The sequence below is a fragment of the Bombus vosnesenskii genome, unplaced genomic scaffold (assembly GCF_011952255.1).
Source record: "Bombus vosnesenskii isolate JDL3184/JDL3185 unplaced genomic scaffold, Bvos_JDL3184-5_v1.1 scf7180000016279, whole genome shotgun sequence".
NCBI classification, from domain to species: domain Eukaryota; kingdom Metazoa; phylum Arthropoda; class Insecta; order Hymenoptera; family Apidae; genus Bombus; species Bombus vosnesenskii.
The window spans coordinates 891,747-917,098 of record NW_022884348.1 but is presented as its reverse complement, the minus strand read 5'-3'; the positions used below and the strand labels follow the sequence as shown (position 1 = coordinate 917,098).

The 25,352-nt window shown below is 32.7% G+C and overlaps 1 protein-coding gene across 2 annotated transcripts; it reads right to left on the bottom strand.

Moving 5' to 3' along the window:
- Positions 1–119: 119 nt before the first annotated feature.
- LOC117242804 lies at positions 120–22,712 on the bottom strand. 2 transcript variants are annotated; one of them, XM_033509741.1, is made up of 12 exons: positions 22,366–22,712; positions 10,408–10,470; positions 8,034–8,381; positions 7,483–7,777; positions 4,835–4,976; positions 3,693–3,886; positions 2,770–3,412; positions 2,278–2,432; positions 2,021–2,176; positions 1,812–1,950; positions 793–1,622; positions 120–565 (listed from the first exon to the last, which is right to left on the bottom strand). In XM_033509741.1, exons 1-12 carry the CDS (start codon positions 22,695–22,697, stop codon positions 416–418), a joined length of 3,447 nt encoding a protein of 1,148 aa, XP_033365632.1. In that variant the 5' UTR covers positions 22,698–22,712; the 3' UTR covers positions 120–415. The 2 variants fall into 2 exon arrangements, with proteins under 2 accessions (XP_033365632.1, XP_033365633.1); XM_033509742.1 differs by lacking the exon at positions 10,408–10,470 and having other exon boundaries at positions 416–565; positions 793–1,634.
- Between the last annotated feature and the right edge of the window lie 2,640 nt (positions 22,713–25,352).

Sequence of the window (25,352 nt, the reverse complement as noted above, 5' to 3'; positions counted from 1 at the left end):
TGTTGTTTTTGTATGTATATATATGTATTTATTATAATTAGGAAGTAATATTAAAAGCATCTGTTTTAATATTTTGCAATTTTTATATAAATGGTATTTATTATTTACATTTATGTTATATATGAAAAATATTACTGTGTGTGTATTCGTACTTTACAGTACTTAATGATATATTTTACACGAAGAAGAAATACATAGTTATGTTTTAACCGTCGTACACATGTCAAAATGCAAAATATACGAATATTTTTTGAAAACGAATATAAAGTAAGTGTTTATTTGTCGATACCGTGTATTCCAACTGAATTGGAACTTCATAACTATGCAATATTAGTTATATTTTTTAAAAGTAAAGTATAATAAATTATTAGCAGTATTAGAATAACGTAACTGATAATTATTATTTTATAGTATTCTATAGCTCCGATATTTCGGATAAGAAATCCTCGTTAAGTAATAAACCATCATCTAACAAAACCATATTTATGTTTAATTCATCACCAAATTCGTCGTCTATGTATAAATCTTCGGTGGTATTGTCTGCTATGACGGTATTGTCAATATCCTGTAACAATATAAGTAAGGTAAATATTTGTCATTTAATGCATTTCTATTAATTATTGTTGAAAACATAATAGCTTTTAATATCTGCTTTATTGCATTTTTATATGAATGTTTCTTTTTATTTATATTATTAATTAATAATAAACAAAATAATTAATTGCATAAATGCTTAAAGCATATGCAGTACATATATAGCGTACTACAGCTTTTATCGAATAAATAGCTTACCCCTCTGCGTATAGGTAATTTCCCTAAGGCCGAGTTGTTAACTATTCTCAATTGATTCAATGTTGCTGGTAAAGAACGCCGCCTTGGTAAATTACTGTGATGACACGTTTTGCAGTTTCTGTATTTCGTAGTATCGTTCATAAAATCAAGATTTTTCATAGCAGACTTTTGTTCATTTTCCTTAATTTCTATCTTAGTTTCGACATCGCTTTCCTGAACAGGTATTTCAGACTTTTGTGCAGTTTCGGAGGCTTTGGCGTTTTCTTTAATACTAGTTACTTTATTGTCTAAAGATTCAGCCTTTTCTTCCGATATTGTATCAATGTACGAAGCGTTGAATTCATTTGACACTTCAGCAATTGATTCGCAAGCAAAATTTCTGTTAATCGTTGTGTCGTATGAATGGCTGTAGTTTTCAATATTGGTAAGGCTAACGCCATTATTATTACTAGACTCGCTTTGTGTTTCATTGCTAATCATCGGGTTATCTACATTAGACTTATCGAACAAAAATAATTTGTCTTTTGTCGTTGACCATTCAATATCGCTAATTTCCTCGTCGTCGCTGTTATTTTGTAAATCGTACAGATTTTCGAAAATATCCTTCTTGGCTTGATTATCACCCAAAGTTACTTCAAAGTCCCCACAAGAGTATTTAAATGTAGGAGACGGACACGAATCGTTACTATTTGGAGTAACGGAGCGCACAATTTTTGTAGCTCGGTCCAAAGCATCTTTTAAGACTTGCAAGGGTTCGCTCTGAAGACTAGTGACCGACGTTGAATTGTTTATATTTTCGCATACTTGGTCAGATCCTCCCAGGCTGGTTTCTGTTTTAGTGACTAATCGTTTTATCATAAAGATTAATTGTTACACTAAAGATAAGAAAATGTTATAAATTTTAGAACATTATAATATAATAATAACTTTTCAAAACTACTTAAACAGGAATAGTATTATTTCAGCCTGAGACAAGAAGATTAGAAAAATATTTTATTTTTACTAGATTAATTTATTACCTTCCGAGTTTTTCTTTATGACGTAAGTAACATTGTTGTTGATAGAAACCGATTCTGTTGATTTTTCTGTTTGATTTTTAGTCGTAGCTTCAGTGGAAATAGTATCGCTATCGTCTATCTGTTCTGCAAGGTAGCGTGGCTGTAATTATAAAGTATACAGTCGTAAAGATTTCTAGGATTTTCAAAAACAAAATAATATAAATTCTTACAGATTCATCGGTATGCATTTTTCTCATTTTAGATAAGCAAATTAACTTCTCCTTTCTCCATAAAGATGTTTCGAAGAAGGTTTGTGGGTTGGAATTCAATACTTGTGGTTGTATTATTGCATCCTTAATGCCCTCAGGAGTATGTAAATAGGGAATCTGTAGCATGTATTAGAATATAATGAGATTCAATGTTACTTGTCGAAGAACGATCTAATAGAGCCCAGAGTATCTTAAACTAATTTTAAAGAAAATTGTACCTTACGATATTGTTGAAACGTTGACTTCATGTAAGTCGGATTATACTGATTAGGAGATTTACTGTATTTTGGTTCTAAGCTAGTTTTGTGGCTAGCTGGCTTATGTGGTTCGTAATCCTTGCTTTTTACTTTAATGAGCATTTTACTGGTCGGGCCTGATTTAAAATGATTAAAAAACTACATAAAGTACTGTTGTAATAAATGAAATATATTATTTATTTAAATATCTTATTAGCATTGTATTTGTAACTTTACATCTTTTAAAAATTAATAAATAACAATGGGAACATACATTCGGAAGAATTATTAAACTTTTATTAGAATTTTAATTCACTTTCTTAATTTAATAAAAATACTCCCAATTTTTTGATTCGTCTTTTTAATTTTCCTAGTTGCAGAAAGGAATTATAGCTCTTTTACCATTGTACTTATCAGACTCCAAATGATCTCGAAACATTTTTCAAATGATACAAATAAAAAATGTATACGTACTTATATTTGGAGATGTATGTGACGACTGGCTGCCGTAGAAGAAACGTTGCCTTTTATTTGCCAATGTTTCTTTTAGTTGTTTTAAGTTAGTTCTTGCGTCTTTGTAGGATTCATCGTCTGAAGATTGTAACAATGGCGAGGAATAAACCGACGTTGTTCTAGACTCCGTTGCTTCCTGCGGTGCTTTGACTTTTCTATAAATATTGTTCCACGGTTGCGAAATTTCTTGTACATTAAATTCTTCATTTCGAATATTTGACACTTCTTCGTTAGTAGTCGGATGGTTAATCTTCTTATAATTATTTTGTAAATTGCTAAAAGTGTTCGTGTTTTTGTCTATATCGTTTCTAGTATTGCCTTTAACATCGTCAGCAGAGAAATTTATTTCTTCGATATCAGGTGTTACTTTTTGATTTGCATTTTGCTTGGATATTGACTTTCTTGAATACGAATGTTGCCTCAATGAAGGATCTGGACTTATCACGGAACGAGATAACTGTTTGGTTGAAACGCTTTTCGTCAGTTTCGGACCCTTATTTTTCATGGGAGATTTTTTTATTGGCAAGATATAAATATTTTCAGCTTCGTTATTATTGTTCGCGTATTGGTCGACATAAATTGGCTCTTCATGTTCGTATTGCGTCTAAAATTGATGATACATGTTCGATAGAAATTCGTGGCATCTACAAAGATCTTAGAGTTTTTAAAAGTGAAAACTGCACAGAAATAAAATTCCTCTATCGTATCTATTGAAATTTAATGCACATGTAAAAACGTACCAAATTAGATCGATATTATATAATTTTTCAAATTACCTAATAACAAATTTCATTGACACTATATTTCTGAATTAAATAAGATGTCACGAGATTTAATATTTTAACGAAGTTTAAATCTAAATTTCTTTTTCTACAGAAACGTACCTCCAATCTCTGCAGAAATCTACGCATTCTATCCATATCCAATGTCCTTTTATTAATATCTAATTGTAGTCCAGCGTCTAGTAAATTATTCAACAATGGTGGAAAATCATATAAATCCATAATAACACCACGTTTCCAATGCACGTACTGTCTCTCCACGTCTGCTTTACTATGTCCACTCCATGGTATATGCACTATTTATTAATCGAAGATCAATATTTTCTTATCAACCAATTCATAATTTTACGCATACGGATATTTATTAATGTACGATACGAGGACTAAAATTAGTCGTTGCAGAGAAAAGCTTTCGGAGGATTTTTTTTTTTTTTGCTTTTATACAAAAAACGAAGGATGTACAAATTTCAGACGATATGTATCTAAGAAAATCGAATTTTAATTTTTAGAATGTGAAGAAAAAATAACGACATAGAAAGCATTAAACTGCAGGGTGTTTCTGTACAGGTAGTACAATCGGATTTACATAGATGGATTCCTTATGAAAAAATAAAACGAAAATATACACTTGCAGCTTCGTTCTTGAGAAAATTAAGTTTAAACATTCTCCACGTACGCGGCCATTTGCCACGCTCTTAACGTAATCGATTGCACTACACACTGCACCAGTAGATCTTAATTAATCCAATCTGATATAAAATTATGATATACATATTAATTATAAATATAAGAGACGCAGATATGGTTGCTGCTATTTCACTTATAATTAAAAAGCAAACGTGCATCATACGCGCATATGTTATCCTGCTTATTACAAATAAATATTTTGAAATAGTTGTGAAACTTCGTTTATCGCGTCTAATAAACGCAGTGCCACGAAAATCACGCCGTTCGTTTAAAACTATTGAAATCTCAGTGAACGTGATTTCGTTTCCTTATTCGTTCTAAACCTGTTTCATTTTTATATCGAGTCGTTGGTGGCGTTTCTGGTTGAAAAGTTAATCTCCTAATCGTTCGGATTCAGGCGAAGAAATCGTATGATGCGTATGAAATTCTTCGAATACACAAAACTCGTTTCGGATCGTTGTACGAATTGAACGTATTGTAAAAAAAAAAAAAAAGAAAAAAATAATAGTGGAAGAAGGATCGACGATTCGATCCATCTGATTTGATTCGACACTTACTTGTACACATTTCCCAAATCAATAAAGCCAGTCCGTATACATCGCTCTGTTTATATGGTTCGTAACTGTGAAAAAGTTCTGGCGCTTGCCAGCGAAAAATCTCGTTTCTTAAACGTTCCTCGTATTCTCTCTCTGGTTTTGGCTATAGTAAAATTAAAAAATACAATCTTGTCAAAAGAAAGTTGATAAAAATGCTTCTCAATGGCACTTGTATATACATAAATTGCGTATTCGAGAAAGTAGATGTTATATTCGTAAAAAAAAAAAAAAAACACTGGCGTATATTATATAAGATATTTTTATACGGTTACAAAATATTTCGTGTCTCTTTAAAGTCTATCGGCTGTTCTTTATTTTGTATTACTAACTAAAACTTTTATATATCTGTATTACTGTATATATCTTACTGTATATGTATCACTTTATATATCTGTATTATTATTATATATCTGCACGTATGTTTAAAGTTATATTAAGATATTTTTCGTTTCGTAAAGTATCTTTACATTATAATATGCGCGTACATTGCAACATTAGGCGTTGCTGTAAAAAATATCCGTGGGAACTGAGCGCGAATCGAGACGGAAGATTGTGCAAAATTCACAGAATCTATTGAAACGTTCGCGTGTATGTTAGAGCTACTTGATTCACACATAAGCACACGCACATTCTAGTATAATTCTCTTCGTAAAAATATCTGCAACACTGATTTTAGGCATAATACCTAAAGTACATAGTACATAAATGGTAAAATCACGTTTTCTAGCACTTTACTACAAAGAAGTATCCATATAAACGTAAGTTGCTAATTAAGTGGGGTTTTTTGGATATCCGGGAATTCAACGATAAAATATTTTGGAAATATCGACATGCTCTTAGTTGAAAAATTAAAAGATATATTAAGTGTTCTGTTTATGGTGAAACACAAACACGGATGAGAAAAACAGTGTATGAATTTGGATTGAGTCATGTGTTCAAAAATAATGTACACGACAGATTCAGCTATCCGTTACCTACGATTATCGTGAATTTCCATGTTTCATCCGCTGAACGTAATTAACAGTGTTACGGTACAGTGACTTTATTCAAAATTGAACATTTGGTGAGAAGCGATGCCGACAATTTCCTGCTACGAAATACTGTTGGGTGCGTCAATGAAAAAACGGATATGACGTTATACTTAATGCCAGCTGTGTGTAGTTCACGAAATGATAATTAGGGGATTTCGCGTATGTCGGAAGAACCTTTTTTTTCACATTTCGAATTGATCAAGATTTTGTAAGTATAAAGTAAAAATCGGGTACGAAAGAGCATATAATATTAGTTAAAAGATATTAAATATCACTATACGACACACGTGTCGCGTTATAAAATAAATCACATATATTGTAATTTAATGGATATGAAATCTGATCAGCGTTTAATCCTTTCACTGAAATAGCCGAAATCTTGCTAGTATACTTATGCAACGTGTGAATTATTATATTTTTCATCGATCCTCGATCTACCGCATCATAATCAGTTCGTTAACTCGCAATAGTGAAACCAACTTTCAACACACGACTTTTTACCTTTATTGTTCTTTGCGACCAGGTTCTTTCTTTCGTTAATAACCTGCAGAAAAGAATTCACGCAGAAAAGAATAATTGCTGCTGGCTCTGTGAAAGTCAATTCACATTGTGCGAAGAGGTAACACGCTGATATTTATTCACAAATAGTTTGCATGAATTAATTCCCGAGGATTTATAAAAAAAAAAAAAAAAAACTGTCAAGTAGTCACACCTTGCAAAATACAGTCTGCACAACAGTTCGACACGTATGGATTATTTTCAATTAATTTCGTCCGATGACAAACGAGTAATTCGCCATATCATTATTTTTCCATGACGATCAATTTCCTCGTTGTCCGCGAAAGAATGTGCAGCGCAAAGATTTATCGAAATGCTTTAATGCAACCTGGTTTAACAATTTATTAAAAGTTCACTTATGAGATGCAGGTTTCGCTGATAGGTAAATTATTATCCTGTGACAATAAATATGAAATAGTTACTTGAATACCAATTGAGAAAGAGCCAAGTGATTGGAAAGAAAAATCGATCGACTAAGATTTTTTTTGACTGCGATTACATCAACGAGCATTTTAGGCGGCTGGAGACTTCACGTTTTACAATAAAGTAAATGTAATTTTGAAACAATGCTTGATTTCTGATTTTACATTGTTCTATTCTTAGATTTTAGTTCATGAGAAAAGATCGTCAAAGAATGGCAAATAATATCCGCCGAAATAATGTAGTAGAAAATAAATATAGATCCTAAGTTTTACAATTCTATTTGAGGTGTTACGCGCTAGTAATATTAAGGAGACATTTTCTGGAGGATTATTTACGCGCAAGTCAGCCACTAACACTTTTAACTCACATTACAGAAATGTTAGAAACATAAGTTATATCGATATCGTTAAACGTCATTGATGAGATATTTATTAGTACACCCAATCCTCTTACAACACGGTATTCTGAAAGTACGGTTCCGATATAACACGGAACGAATGAGCCATGTTATAAAAATATTGACTAAGTAATTAATACCAAAGTAATTAATCAACGTATGTCATACACCACCATAAAAAGATGAATATGTTCACTTACACTGTTGATATGCATGGCCAGTTCCCATCCACCTAGTTTCACGACACCATTAGAAGCCAAATAGACGCAATGCGAGTTGATGGCACTGTGCACGTATCCGCGCATGTGAGAATGTCTTAAAGCATCGGACAGTCTTCCTCCGCATTTCGCAATGCCTTGTATGGATATTCGTTCACCCTGATCGTGCATGTAATGATAGAGGGTACAATCGATGGATTCGAAAATAGAGACCAAGCCATGATCGTCTGTGAAGGTACTGGCCATTAACAATAGCACGTTAGGGTGTCGAATCTCCCTAAACAGAAACATAAATATTACAAAAGTGAAAGTGAGAAGATAATGCTTATGTATCGTTTCCACTTGTCTCGTTTGATATTATTCACGAAAATTACTCTATTCATTATTTTTCTTTTTTAAACTGTCAGTTGTGAAGATCGTAAAACGTACAACATGTATACACTGTTTTACGTAAATTCATATTTTTGAGAATAAAATGATAGAAACGTATCGATAAAAGTCAATCGTTTTATAGAGTATCGATCGGTACGTACGAAAGCACATCTAAATCCGCTTTCACAGCATCTTTGCATTCCGGATGCGAATGCCTCTTCAGTGAAACTCGTGTATTTTGCCATTCTGCAAAAATCAATTCCAGATATCGATCTTCCGTGCCCGCTACCCATCCAATTTCAAAAATCTCAGGAGCTAATACATGCGGTACACCTGGTACGATCGATTTCGATTCTCGTAAGTTTCGTTCATTGTCGGATTTATTGTTATTATTTTTTGACAAAAAGTCTGCCCTTTTCTTATCGGGACTACAAGGTGCTTCGATGTCCACGTCGTCGGAGATTCGTCTTCGATCTATGAAAGCTTGAAGAGCATTACGATAAGATTCGCTAAAAACAGAAGTAAAAATATTATAAGTAACATTTAGAGTAATGTATTCGAAAAAGAAATGTTGTATTCCATAATTGTATTTATTAATAATCTATCAATTATAAACACGTTAAAATATATCTACGTATTTCGATAAAAATGAGTACAATAACGCTTTACTACATTAAAATATTCTACTATTCCGAAAATTTAATTCTTTTAATTCAAGTCACAAATTAATACTACGAAATTATTACTATAATATTAGGCAAAAAGACAATTATGTAACTGAAATATTGTCTAACAAAATATTCAATATCTACGGACACTTTAAGAGACACTGCTTTTTAATTAATAAAATCAAGTTACTTGACTTTCTCTACAATTTTAAAATTTCATATACATTTATTGACATTTTTAACCTACGTTACATCACATCACATAGCATACCGTATAATATTATATTTTAATTTTAATCGATTAATTGATATTGTAACAAATATTACAATAGTATCAACACCTTACTTATATTAGCCAAGTTGAGAACCCTTTCACAAATGTAACTGTTTTGAGACAACACGAAAAATTCACACATAACAAACGATAATCATAAAATAAAAGACAGACAATGTTTCTAAAGGATAGTAACAATAACATCATGTGACACCAAAGTGTAATCGATATACCACTTAAATATACAAAGTAAGTTTGAGTGATAATGATAATGCTTAGAAACTAGAAAATACTACAACCTTTCAAGAAATTAAATATGGCACGATGTCGATTAGAAGAACCACGGTGGATGCTGCCAGTTTGAATTCTCTTTACGATATACATGATAAAATAGGTTAAGACGTTTATTGCTTTCGCGCGGAAAATGTAGCACTTACCTGACGGTCTGTCTGCGATTGTATTTCGATCCTTGATGGCTTTTCACTCTGTCTGTCATTTTGTAAATCAAAGTAATCAAATTCTGTTTTACATTTAATAGTTATGTATCCTTCAAACTAAATTCGTGGTGGCACTAGTGTTGTTAACGTGTATATTGGATCGAATTATCGATCGTATATCGATAAAAACATTCTAAGATGCGCTATTAGTCATCACCGAATATCTCGTATTGTGATTGGTACGTTGCAATTTTGAATTCGAGCAGTCTATTTATTTCGTGATGCAAGCTAGTACAACACTTCAAAAATTATATTGCATTTTTTAAAAAGTGAACGATATTGATTTGAATCAAATGACATTCGAATAAAATGGATTATTACATGATTATGAACTACGCAGTAGTGGTTTGGTGAAAATTTGGAAGTCCTAAGCAGTAAACAGCATCAATACGGTCTGTAGTCGTCGGACAACTACAATCGCTAAACGATTTTCTACGGTAGGTGTGGTGATAATGATCGCTATTTTCTCGTGTTCAGTGAGGTTTAACATATCACAACGAGCCGGAACCTGACCTAACATTGAACTTTTAAGAAGAAAAATACGAATACTGTATACCTTTGAATATATTATACCATACATTGCAGCAACATATGTCGGTGAGTACCTCTATTCTATCGAATGTGAAACTTTTACAAGTGTCACATGTTGTAGTCTTAGATCGTGTAATGCATGTGTCACATGTTCGTATTATCTGCGAATAAACGTACAATACCAAAAAGATACCATGTCTGCCCACTATCATTTTTTTTTTAATAATTCAATAAATTAAAAGCAAAGATTTTTTAGGAAGGCATCAAATGGCGGGCTGAAAATCAAAGTAGTGTAAGTCAGTTCAGCGCTATTGTTTATAAATCGAGCTGTTTTATTTTCATTATTATAAAAACATTCAATTCCTCATCCTACACACACACACATACATACGCATATATTTTTAAAATTAAGGAATCACGTTGCAATACAGAATGAAATTAGAACCTAGTTAATTATCAAATTGAACGACCAATTCTTTTAACGATTGTAAAATAACTAATGTTCTTAAAATTTTGACTTACATCGTTATAATTCTGAGCCAGCCAAATATGATGTAAAACTTACTTATTGAGGCCGTTCTGCTTTTGAGCTAAATTCCAGTCGTTTCGATCTCTTTGTATGGTATCTCTGAAAAAATATATACACTCGTGTCATTGAATTGGCAGCGTGCAATGGAAAAGAATTAGAAACCGAGTTAAGCACGTGAAATTCGTTCGATCGATCGGTAACGAGAAAATCGTTATCTCTAGATATAAGAAAATTTCCGTAAGAATTGAACTACATTTTAGATATCAAATTAGAAATATTATTAGCAAATATCGTAACATTTTTAAATATTTTTGAAATCAGAGATATTTAAATAAACTGTAGATCTTAAATTGGCAATATCATAGGTGATGTTAATTACATTTTAAAGACATTATTAATAATATTAAAATTAAAATTCGTTCCTCAGAGGGAAGATAAGTAATAGACCCGTCAATTTTATTCTGTTACGATTCAAAGAGCTAGAGAGGTTAGTGGAACGACTCGAATGGCAAAAAGCCGAAGCATTACGGAAAGTAAATAGTTTATATCTGTTTTTTGCCCGCGAAATTCCAGGCTCCACGAACTTGTACTTTCTCTGATTCCTTTTTCATGGATCGTAGAACAACCACACTGCCGACACGATTATGTATTTCGTTTCTTACTCTGTTCTCTTTCCTGCGCTTCTTCCTTCCTTCCGGTTTACATATCGTTAGTGATGTATTCGTTAACAGAGCGAAAAACCGAATGACAGCTTAAAACGAATGTTTCGCGATCTAGTAAACATAGAATTTGGGCTTTTAAATAGAATAATTTTTACCGGGCAAGTTTAGCAAATTTTATTATTAAAATTTGATAAGACTGTCTTGAAAATTCTCACAGCTTTGAACTATTCGCTGCATTAAGCCACTATATATGCATACATAGTGAGTCATCGTTAGCGTTAATTAGGCATATGTATGTTGAGGATCACGATCCCATGTTGTATGCCAATTTTTTTTTACTAACGCTAAGTGTGTGTTTACGTTAAATATCTCGCAATCTCTATATACATTTTTGGCTTGGTTTCAAATTTTATCGATACAATCACGATAACCGTGTGCCAATGAAAAAAGTTTCATTCATACAAATTTTCTCTGTTAATTAATCAAATGTTCTTACGAGCCATTGTACTTGTGACGTTAAATCCAGATATAACAAATACCACAGAAACGTTGAAGACGACTCGATAGTTATTATTTAAAATTATTATCATTTAAAGTTATCCAGTTATAAGATTGCGTAGCTAGGAAAGTAGACGTACTCGCAATTGACGAGATCAAGCGTAAACGGTAATTTCTTCAATTGAATTTAAGTATTAAACAGGATTTCGTTAAGAAATCCCTGCGACCAATTGCTGGAACAATTAATTAAACTCTGCGTAATGGTTACATCGAGTGGTTAAAATTGACCCTATTAGTGTTGAACTTATTCTTCTGTAAACGGTGTCGATAATTGTTACGTTGCCTCTACGTTTCATTTGATTGAAATCAACTCGTTACATTTTTTATAAATACAATGTATAATATTACAATATCTATGATCGTTATAGACGATTTAATTGATCGATCAGTTTTACGAATCGTTTAAGTTGTAATCGATCTTAAACGAAAGACTAATTGAACGACCGATAAAATCGGAAAGTGAGTAGCGATAACCTAACGAACTTTATCGATACTAACGTCCATAAAGTTTTTTCATGGTTTTATCGATGAACACAAGTCGAAGCATAATTAAGACTCTCTAATTTACACTCGAAGGTAACCGAAACACTTTATCTCGTGATTCGTACAAGGACTTACATATGGATATCGTTCTTCTTTGAAATTCAATACGAATCGTAACAACGTGCACAATTTACAGAGTAGCAATTTTTACGTCTATTTCTATGCCGGTGAAATCAGGAACGCCGGATGAAGATAGGTAAGATACAGACGTAACGATAATGCAATCTGATAAACTGTAATCTACTAACTAGCGAGAACGCTAGCAAAAGTAGTACGCTTCCGTGATTCACTTCGTTTGAATATACTCGCTTAATTAAAGCTAAATACTAGCGACTGTTTATTGAGAACGATATCAAATCATTGAACGTTATGATAGTTTAATGATTATTTAATTTGATAATAATTTTCGTTAGAAATAGATATCAAGGAGTAAATGAAAAATGAGCAAAATTTCTAATTGAGTTGCGGATTTTTATGCAAATTCGTATTTTTATATAACCCGAGAAATGAAAGATTCGTCGTTAATTTTGGTAAAGATCGTTTCACGCTCCAGGTATTGTAACAAAGAATTTACTTTTTCTGCATTTATATGAGACATTTACACGATTATATCGATAAATTTATCGTGACATTATTTGCGATATATTAAATCAAAATTATTCAAAGAAATAAAAGGGAATAAGTGTGGTAAAATAAGCGATAAATATAGCTGCATTTTTTTACGAATTATCGAAAGATATGTGCTCGATACATATTTTGTCTACGTGGTGCAGATTAATCATGACAGAATAAGAAAATTAAATACAAATACTGCACATCCTATGACCGCATTTCACGTATCTTCGGCTAATAAACTAGGCGACGAGTTGTGTCTATATATTTTTTTTTAAATTATAACTAGTTTGTTGACAATCTGAAATAAATATTTTGACTTGAAAATTTATATGTTATAAGAAAATTATTTGTGTAATATGCTGCCTTTTGTGAAATCTTACTTTGATAGTAAGCGTATCGGTACTCGATATTTCGAAAGATCAATCTCAAAGACTATCAGCCACGTCTCATAGCAGTAAAACGAAATTTTTAGACGTTAGAATCGTTAGACAGTGTGCGAACGTTGTGAGATAATGTTTCATTTTGATTAAAGTTTGTCGATTATATCAAAATACTAAAACTTTGATATACATAAATTCTTATTTATACTTTTGACAAATTCGATAAATATTCATTATCAGACTGATTGCACAACCGACGATTACTAACATTAAACGTAACGTTCAAACAGATATCAAAACGAATATCAGTCGCTTTCAATCTGCAATTTCTTATTAAATATCAACGTATATTATGCAATCTTTATCGTTCATTAAAAAAAAAAAAAAAAAAGTAAGAACTGCGGTGATACGATTTCTTAAAATAGTTTAACACGATCAACGAAGAAACAGGACGTAACGTTTTAGCTTGCGCTTTAAATTAATACTACCGATGTCTATGTACTCGTCGTCCATATGACGACATAACTATTAACAGAGAAAGCATATGGTATATTAGTATGCTTAATAAACCCTTATTGTGTGCTTGTGCAGCGAGAACTGACCTGCCGCTATTCTCAGATCCGCATCGTCACAGTTTCATTAGCAGCAATTATGTAATGCGAATATGTGAAATAAGATGATTCGCGAATTTGTCACAAGACAAACGCAAATACGAACGCTAAAATGAACTTGTAAGACGGTGTAACGCGAATACTGCTATCGCTTCTGATATTAAGAATCGAAATAATAATATTACAAATATTTCACTATGTATTTATACGGTATATTTTACACTAGCAATGAAATTTACTATTTCGAAAATCGACTAATCCTACTGAAAAGAGGAAATTTTATCTCTTACAATTGATAACGAGTAAAATCGAAGAGTTTCGTTTCAAGTTCGAAGGTGAATGTAACTTTCGCGAATAAAATATAACAGTTTATCGCAAACGTATTAATCATATTATTTTACGATAGAATTTATCATCGTTGGACACGAAACCTGAGTTTCAATCAAACGTTGTAAAAAAAATGTAATTATCATTCTAATTTCTCCAGATGTACGATACTCGGTATTATTTTCTACTATTTCTCTCAATTTTATTTCTATAACATTCCGTTAGCTTCAAACAAATTGGCCGCTTCTACATCTGTCCATCGAACGATACAACGTAATTGGTCGAAATCTTTCGTATTCTCTTTTGTATTCTCACTTAGAATATTCGACGAATAAAGTACATAGCTAAATCTTCGTTTTGCTATGATTTTACGTAGAAAACACTTGGTACCGGTAAGCGTACGATCATTTAGTTAGAAGCATAATGGAGGTCGTTATATCGTAGCAAAGCTACGTTGATTCTAAGGTAACGGTTTACCTGTGCTCACCTCCAAACCACACAAAAGGCCTCGTTCTTTTTGAGCGTAATTAACCCGTATCTTCGATACGCTTGAAACTTTTCGGGACATTTTCACAAAGCAGAAAGCAAACGGTATTACGGAGAAACTCGTCTAGCTATCTATTTTTGCCCGATCGTTGTCTATTGTTTGATCCAACTATTTATTCGCTAGCATTATGTAGCATCTACCTCGTATTTTACGTTTCATGACACGATCGTTCGATCGTTGTCTTTCATTGATATCGAATCTTTCCATCGCTGTAATCGTACGTAAGATGTCGAAGCAAGCTTTTAGATCAACGAATACATTTACGGAACAGAGTGCTTTATCAACTTTCTTGAAACTTTCTTATAAATACGACAGAATGATATATTCGTAATTAAAAACGTTTGCAGCGTTGTCGAAATTTAAATTTTACGAAAAGAATTTATATTATCCCGAATCTGAATATCGTAGGCTGTTGATCTTACAGGATGTTAATTTCGTGGACCACTAACTCCATTGAATTTCAGTAGTACGGAACAGCGGTTTAACGGAATTTTCATTTTAAAAAATACTAAGGATTTTAATTTCTCAGAGTCGTGTTCGTGAGTTATATTGTATGTAGATACGTATCTTTAGATATAGTTAATATATATTTGTATCGATCCATTGGAAAATTAAGCGACGAGTTATATAAATTTATATATGAATTTTACGATAATTCTAACTTCATAACATGTAATATCAAAAGTTCCTTAAATTAACGTTGACACTAATAACGTTAATATCAGAGATATTTTGTTTTAAACGAAAAATTCTCTTTCAAAGAGTATCGACGTTGAAGGAATTTCAACTTCACAGAACATTAGTTCCATGGGATTTTATAGAGTAATGGCCTTCACGGATATTCCAAGTGCATAGTGTTTGATTTTAAACGCGCACTATATCGGATGATATTTCAATTTCAAAGGACATCAACCACGAGGAATTTTAATATCGCTAAATGTACATAACTGTTGATAAAACATCGCGAAATCTTATGAGATACAATAATACTCTTTATGAAAAACATTTTCTCTCAAGTAAAATTTCGATTCTAAGGAATAGTTAAGTAATGTTGAGAAGCGAAAGATTATTTCAGCCGTACGGAACTTTGTGAAACAATATCCATCTTAAAGAATCGACTTGGTTCTACTAAATATCACAGACAACTCATCTCGAATGAAACTTTTTCTACTAACATTGGACAACTTCACACGCTTGCAAACATCGCAGAAACTTCGACAGCGCGGAGCAAACTGCGGAAATATTTCACTTGAGACATCAAGAGTAGACAAAACTCGCACGAAATCGAACACGAACTATAAATTCGACGAATAATCACGTTAACGTTCACGGTTGTGTGGACCAGTGACGTAACTAATACAGCAGGTCGTCATTTCGCCGCCAACTATCCGAATGTTTTGGAGCAGGGGAACCGGTTGCAGCGATGTCTATGATAAAGCATAATTCTCTGGTTGACGAGCTGTGTTATAGGCGAAGGTTACCATGTTCGTGTCGCCGGTTTATAAATGGCATCGGCACCAAAAACTCAGAGAAAAAGTGTTAGCGTGTGACATGCGTAACGTGTCGTTGAGATCGCGAGAAATGCCATTGCGAAACGCTTGACTTTTACCTGACTTGGACAAAATGTACGTTAAGATTCTGCTCAAAGTCTGAAACGTTTGGGATACGAGGAATGTCGAGAAAGAAAGTACGATATTAAGTTTTGAAACGAAATGAGAAACGCTCTTAAAGTTAGACAACGATAATGACACGGCGAATATAACAAAAATGTACAACGTCGAAGACATTTTTATATTGAGATATTTAGGAAAGGAAAGTCAGATCAGGGTAGGAAAGCTAGGTTCAACGTAATTTCAAGGTAGTGAAAGATTCGTACGATTTAAAGACAGAAAGAGGTACGTGAAGAGATATTGGATTAAAGTTAAATTTTGCTTTTCGTTATTTTTAACGTTATCATTCTATTCGAAATATAAAATAATCACTAGAAGAAGAGACGAGCGTTCTTTTTATTAACTGTACCGGATACCGAAGGTTCCATCGTATTCTCGTCAAGTACGTATCGTTTCGTGATCGAATTCTAGCGTAAATTTAATAATTCACGCTTTTTTAGAAGATTATTTTTGCTTGTTATCTGTTCTAGAAAATGATATAAAATAAGTAAAAAATACAAAATTGGATCGAGTATTTTTAGATGAATATATAATAGGTGCTTGTTTCTTGTTTCACACATGTTTTACTCTTATATCTGTATTTTTAAATGAAATTAATGTTCTTATCGGTTTTACGTTATAGCAATAAATTATGGTAAATTACGTAGATATTAATATTTCCTCTAATGGGTTTCGTAATAACCGTAGCGTTCTAATTACTCTAATGCTCTCCTGTACGAGCTGTGACGCGAAAAAGAAAAGGAAAAACTGGTAAAGCGAATTCCATATTTCCAACGCTTTTTTCCGCACATATCCTGGAAACTCGATCACTCGTGAAACGTTTGGGAATTAACGCGAAGCTATTCCGGTGGAATTTATTTTTATCGAAAGTTTCCATTGCAAGGATTCCTTGTGAAAGTACCGACATTTGTATAGTTAATTGGATCTACTTAACATTCAATTACACGATGTTAATTTCAACCTAACGATAAATAGCTCTTTCTATTATTACTTTCATATGCAAAAATCGCTTGGTTCACAGAACCATTTCTTCTTTCATGTTTTTCCTCGGGAAAATATCTTCATAGATATGTAATAAAGATGCAAATTTATTCCATCTACTTACTGCTACTTCTCTGTGTTAGTTAAAAGTTACTTGTGCAAATTTTTAACCACATACTTATTCAACGCGAGATACAACGATCTAATATCAGGTATCGATAATTATTCAAATATCGATTATCTTCTTTAACGCTAGATTTACCAGAGTGATTACTTTCTTCGATATTATCTATAGACCTATAACTTTTTTCCATTTTTCAGATTCGAACGATTTTCATTCAAGCACGTTCTACGCGAACAAAGGTTCGTTTTCTTCTCGATATGTACGTTCTCGCATGTCCTTCGTTTTGATTTCTTTTTTACAAACTTTACGATTCGGTGATGTTCAACGTTAAATTAAACTTAATCAAACCTAACTGAAACGTTGATATTAATAATAACAATATGAACGTTTAATCATCGATTACGGCACGCAGAAAATATAAAATATTTCTTTCAAACGAAATTTAAACGTTTCTTCGTTGAAGACGAAATCTTCGTTCGGTGGCTTATCCATCGAGGAACTGTTCCGTCGAATTAATTTCACTGACCCGGCGTTACGTAAAAGCGGACCATTTTCTCCAAATATAGGTTGAGACACAGAACAATCGTAATAAGTGTCACACGTGTGATATATTTAGTAACCGTAATTATCGTATTCATTGTTGTAACGCAGTGAAAGAAGTGACTGCTCGTTTGTCACTGCGCGCCGCGTCGGTTCAAACAATGTGGTCTCACTTTGTTGAACACAGTTTCCTGTGGTAGATTTGCTCGATACGACAGCAACAGTGAGAACTTGACGCAAAAAAAACGTTACCGTTGGATTTCCTACTAGCCATTCTTATCTTCCTATTCTCTTTTTTATTACCGAACTTTTGAACAATTTCGGAAACAGCGAAAATCCAGGCGATACCGAAGTATTTTCAAATCGATCGAGCAATTTTTTCGTCGAACAAGTATTTTCTACAATTTTTAAATTACATCTGTCGCACGACAGAGTGTTCGAACGTAAATTGTTGGCTCTTTTTAACTTTAAACTAGTATCATTGGGTTGTAGGCGATTTACATGGATTTAAGATTAAATTCTTGAATTTTACAGTACCCCGTGTTTATTTCTACTTTATATTTCACGTGGTAAAGATCATTAGCGAGCTTCATTACTGTAAATGTATGGAATATAAATCAAAATGAAATACTCTACAGTCGAACGACTTAAATTAAATTTCATTGGAATTATTATGGCCACCTATGACCCCAACAATAGCAGTTCGGTAGTTGTCAACTTAGCAAAAATATTTGACGAGAAGATATTTGACGATTCAATATTTACTTATGTACATGTTCTCTTGTAATGATTTCGTATGTTCCACCGAAACTAACTGTCCATACCACGTTGTTTACCACCTCGCGTAAAACGCGCGAAATTAATTCGTCCATTCGCTCATACGGGAGGAAGAAATAGTTGCGTAATAGAATTCGGTCATTGGATAAGAGTCCAAGAAATACGTAATGACGAAACAATATGCTATTATAGAGTAGCAACTAGACAGTCTACTGCGTCATAAAATTTGTTTTCGTTTTGAAGGTTGACTTTGTTTTCCTCGATGTCGTACAACGTATATTCGCCAACGAATTAAGATTTTCGAACAAATATTGCTTATGACTTGCAAGACGTATTATCGATAATCATATGTTATAACGTTATTAATATAGTATATAAATACACGTATAAAATAATACAGTAAGGTTTTATTAAAGTTTCAGAGTTTGTAATTTCTTGAATCAGAATAATTTTCTTAAAGCGCAAGACTTTTTGTACGCACGTAATGGACGTAAAGGTACGTATTTCGTAAAATAACGCACGTACTACGATTTAAATTAATACAGACAAATGAAATTAAAATAAATAAATATCGAATGGACGAGTCTTAATTAAAGGGCATGTACGTATGTATGTGTATAATAAAAAATTGCAAAATGATATAATTACTGTATGCGTCTGAACAGAAAAGAAACGTTTTATGTACGCGTCTTTGCTACAAAATTGTTTCTTTTATAGTAAATGAGCGTCGCAGGAGGTCGTAGCACCCATTGATTGTAACAAAAGTTGCACAGTAATTACCTTCGAAACTCTTTAAAACGAGTCTTTGTAAACATACAAAACTGCGTCGTGCTAACAACTGTCACATTAACAATCCGACTGTTAACAGCTTTATGTGCTTACGTTTAACGACGCTAAACTTAATAATCTTAAATAATCCTCACTAATCTTAAATAAACGTGAATTTACATGGTATCTTCAAAAAGTTACGCGTACACGAATTTATTTTTACTAAACGGAGGACCGACATATTTTCTCTATTTTTTAATTAATTCGAGAATTTCTCAAATAAAACAGACCTTCGATTATTATCAGAAGATTAAGATTAACAGAAAATTTGGACGTTGTCTCTTGTAAGACTAATAATTAATAAACGTTAATTTATATCTAATATAAAAACTGACAGAAATGACTACATTTTGATTCAAGAGTTTTTATTAAACATTGATATTAATATTTATGAAATAAAATATATAATTTTATTCATAAAACAATCGACAAAATAATGCTAACAATATCTTGTAGTTTATTCTTAACTATTTGGAAAAAAATTTTATAAACAAGATTCGACTATGCGAAAAATTTCATTACCATCAGTTTGATCAGTATCTGTTTTGACGATCGGTACCTGATTTTGAAAAAGTATGTTCCTGCAGCAAATGATCGTAGAATGTCTCTAGTCTACTTATTGCCCCAATTGATATTCGACATAGGTCTAGTCTACTTGATATTCTAATTAATATTCGACACTTTAATGTCGCAGCGTCTTATGAAAGTCAAAAATATGTTCGTACATGCATCATGAATGTCTCTAAAATACCGTGTTCTAAACTCGAAGCGTATGATACTAAATCTTTCGTCACATCATTCAGGAAAAATACGACTATATATAAGCGATCGTGATGTTTATAAATCTTTTAAGCGTTTGCGTGCAATAATTCTATCTCTGGTTTATTACGGTTTAAGGAACCTTATCAGGCCAACAGTTTACCACGCGATTACGTTAGGAGAAAAAGAATTAAAGATCAAACAGTTGTTGGATTAGCTTGTTCGACGATATAGACTTTTTCGAGCGACGCCGGTTGGGACATAATTTTGGAAATGTTGCAATAAATAAATCGCGATTTCTTCGTTCTATCTTTCGTTTCGTGGTATAATAAAATTTTTGTGTTTGTCGACAGAGTAGGAAAAGAAAGAAATTAACGCTTTGATAATTTTACGTTATTCGTAAAACACATTAAAATTCAGAATAATGTATATATAAAAGCGTTTAAATTATAATATCGTTCAAAGAAAAATAAAGCTATATACCAGGAAATTATTTTATTCGTGGTAATAAGCAATCTCGTTATTATTAGCACTTTTCTTTCGTCGAAATAACTTTTCATTGACGTTAATCAAGTTTTTCAGCTCGCGAGTTTGTTAGTAGTTAATTACTTTTTTCTGTTTTGTGGGAAATATTACTTCCTCTTCACGCTTCGAGCAAGGTGTACTAAAGTGGTTAAAATAAAATAAAATCACGCCTGATCATTAAATATTTTGATCATTAAATATTGTTAAAAAAAGAGTTATACGACTAAATTCCTATGCTTAAGTAATTAATAAAAAAAGATCGAATTATATCGTAGCTGTAATAGCTTCTATTACGTAAAATTGGAAATATCACGAATATAAAATTACTCCGAGCGTGTAAACAACGTCTTCTACCCGTATTATTATTCTTAATAAACAAAGTACAGAGTATATAGAATATGATTTTAATTTATTAAATATCTTCATCCTTGCCATTCGAATAATTTATCTCGTTCACTCGCAGAAACAGTGATATTAATTTCCAATCTTTCGAGTTTTAAATTTCCTGAAAGTCTGTGACCTTTAATCGGTAAATACACTAACAGTTGGAATTGTATTGCGCCGAACGTTTCGAAGAATCATTTTCTTTAAACCTTATTTTTTATCTTTTCTGTTTAACTGTTTTCAGTCGTGTCACCTTTATTTTAAATTTATGATAACTACGCGAAATACGATATTTAAAAGTAATATCGTTTATAGACGTAACAACGTATCAGTACGTTTTCGCCTTGACAAGGAGCGCAAAACACCCCGCGTTATATTTTACTTAAACAATAAGTACAGTTACCTTACTAGTAATGACATTATAAAACTGTCAATGACGATGTAATTATGGAAGTACACGTACAAAACGCTCTTCGTTATATTTCATTGTTCCTTTACGAAATAAGTAGGACTATATCATCCAGTGTAATAATCGAGAAATCACCAATAACTAAGTAATCGATGGAAATTCGAGAAGAGCAGTTAAATATTTGCAAAGTATAAGGAAGTTTGCAACGTTAAAATATACAGGAAACTCGATTGGCAAATAGCGACAGATGATTTCGTATGTGATTAATTGACGATAAAATAAAAAAGAAAAAAATAATGTTACTATACACTGTCAAATACGAACGATTGACAAAAAAAAAAAAAAAAAAGAAAAAAAAACAGTACAAAGGCTACATGCTACGACATTCGATCTTTCCAAAATGTTTATCACAAGTTCGTTGTAAAAGTTTCTTAGAAAGTAGCCAACGAACAATACACGTTTCTAATCTAGTGGCATTCTAATTAACATCACCGCTATAAACAATTTCAAAGATAAAGCTGACGTAAAAATATACAATTTGCATATTCGATTACCAATAGCCTCGAAACTATGTACTACATGTTTATATATTCCACTTATCACATTATCTACAGCCTATTACACACGTAATATTTTTAATTGTTTATTACTAGATCGTTTCGTACAAATCAAAATACACACTATCCCATAAGCAACACTAAGTGACAAGCAAAAATAAAAATGCAAAATTATAAAAATAAAAAAGAAGACTTACTTTCTGAGCCATTTGAACATTCCCATCATACCCATTGCGCACGTGGCGCATCGGCCGACCGTATGCAGATTAGTTTCGACGAAATGACAGGTGAACACCACGATGCCAAATATCACTGTGAACACGAAATTGGAGCGCGACGCGTACGAATCGAGCTGATTCGCTTGCTTTTCGCAACTGACGACGAATTGACCGGCGCTTGCGCTCGTGCTCGTGCTCGTGCCGTAGCGACACTCACTTCTCACACTTCTGACAACGCAACTGTCCGCCTCTTCGCCGTTCTCTGTGAATCCTAGTCGTGCAATTACCACCCGCCGGCCCCCACTACCCATATCTTGCCACAATTTTCCGTATCCTTGCGTATCCTTGCTTTGTAGACTCAGATAACTACGTACGTACACAGGAAATTGTATTTTATTTTTTCGTACGCGTCGATAGTACAGTTTCGCGATTATACTTTATTATATTCTAATCGTTCTTAGACGGAGTTTGGAAATTTTTCATGTCAGAACCGAGAAGATGCGTCCACGCGTAAAATAGAAAGATCAGTTGGCGGATTTTATCCGATTCGGTTAAAATTTTCAAATTTTATCACCAAGGATTGTACCAAACTCTTGAATCTTAGATTTTTTATTTCTGGAATTAACGAAAGATGCGAAAGTACCTCTGGCAAAACTAATGTCGGCATTTATCAACGTTTTTTTTTTTTTTTTTGTTATTGGGACGCTCGAGAATGTGAAATGTTTATAAGTAGATCAATATAGGATGTACGTATACAAGTTTTTACCATTTTATAATAGAATTAATTAGAACAGATACGAGAGTATGATATTGTAAATCGGTATGTTTTGACAATATGTTTTACAAACTAATGGATATTTCCGCTCGAGATCGTTGTTTCGATCGATCGTTACTTTTAATTCAAACGAAAAATAAGCGACAGAGTATTAAAAACGATACGTTAATTCGGAGTGAACAACGAAAGGAACGGCACTTTGCATTTTTCTAAGGTATTAACGAATTATATTTATATGAATACGAATTAGAATATACGAGTGTCGATTGCATCGAATTGGCATCTGTTGATATATTTTCATCGTTGAAATTAATAGCGCATTTATATTACGTAGATGAAAATGTAAACAACGGTTTTCCGTATTTAAAATATCATTACGATAATAAACTTACCCACGCCAACATGATATACCAATCATTCTTGAAATAAATATATCGTAATAAATTACAATATATTTTGTGTAATTAAAGTTCAAAATTGCCCAACCGGTTGTCGCAAGTTCGTGAAACAATAGTTTCGTGTCACAAGAAAATGTCACCACAAAGTCTCACATCTATTTAAGTTTTTCGTTGATCGCCATAATAATCGAAGCAAATACTCGTTAAAAATATCTAGTGCTGAATTTCAAAATTTCACGTCTAATTTTACGTATATGGGAATCTCAATATTAATACTCTGCACAGAGAGCATGCAGTGTCGTGTCAAACGAACCAACTTCCGAAACGAGACTCAATGACAAACACTGTCGTAGGTATGCGCGTTCAAATTTGACAACAACTTTTTCTTTAGTAGACATACGTACAAGTGTTTTTAGCTCGGTAGCTGTTGCTAGTTTCTGTTGTTATACATATTTGTACCGGTGATTACGAAAGTAATCGTAGGATCAGTCAAGAATAAAAACAAAAAAATTAGTTTATTGTTTATTTTACGTTGCGCACATTTACATCGGAATAATTTGGATTCATGTTTGCAAAGTAGTAGAAATTGAAACGTTGGATCGAGTTGACTGTTACGCCATTAAACAGGATTCAAAACTGTAAATACCGATTATCAGCGAAACATTTATATTCGTTGACACATTTTGCATAATGTAAAGCAACGAGACGGTTATTTATCGAGACAGTCCTGTTATCGTATAAAATGTGTGAAATTAGAGAGGTCAGCTTAGTATACGAGTTCTTTCGCGAGTTTGGTTTTAGTCTTGGTCGTTTAAATTTAATTAATCGAGTTTTATCGTGATTTATCTGTAAACTAAACAAATAGTTTCCATGTAAATAATTTGACAACGAATGCTTGCCATAGAATTTTTAGCCGAATTGTATTTTACTTAAAATTGTACGTTAAAAAATTTGCAAAAGATTCGATAGCGTTGTATCCTATAAGCCACCGATGTAGACTACGTAATATGCAACAGGTTTCTATCTTTAAAGTTCTTTGTTATCTTGCGATATGGTAATAGTATATCGTGAATGGAAATTTCTGTCAATCGTTTAAGCGTTTTTGCATCTTAACAAGTCTAAATCTATTCTATTCATTTTTACACGTTTCGTTCAATAAAGATATAAGTTCAAAGGGAACAATTTAATTTATTTGCAGAAATTTAAGATACTTATCTCTCTAAAGGATAAGCTTAAAAGATATTTTAATTTCGATTTTACGAACGAAAGACAGGAAGAGATGCAGAATGCTACTTGCGTTTATGCTTATCTAAGGGATTTCATTAATTTGACGACTCGAGCCGTAAGCCAGGACGTTTAAACGCGTTTGAGAATTGCATTCCTAGACGATGCTTGTTGCTTCGAAACTAGGAAGCCTTTTGCGGAATCATTGTCCACGATGAAGTTCGTTTGATGTGAAGCCGTAGGGAACGCGAGTAATCATGTGCCTCTTTTCGCTGGCTCAATTCATGAGACGAGCAGACGGCAATCAGTGTGATGAGTGATAACAATAACAATTACTACGTGTAGTCTGTGGTAAAAAGAGAGAAACTGGGCCATTGACGGTGCACGTGGGTGGAATGGCATTTTATAACGTAGAAACGAAAGTGCAGCTTATTTGCTGTTATTTAAGCTATGAATTTTACGGTATGTATCGAATTGTAAGAAATAGGAGAGAGAGAAAGAAAGGGAAAGAGTTTTCTGATCATTATATTTTGGAGAAACTGTTATCAAGTAGCATAGTTGAAACAACA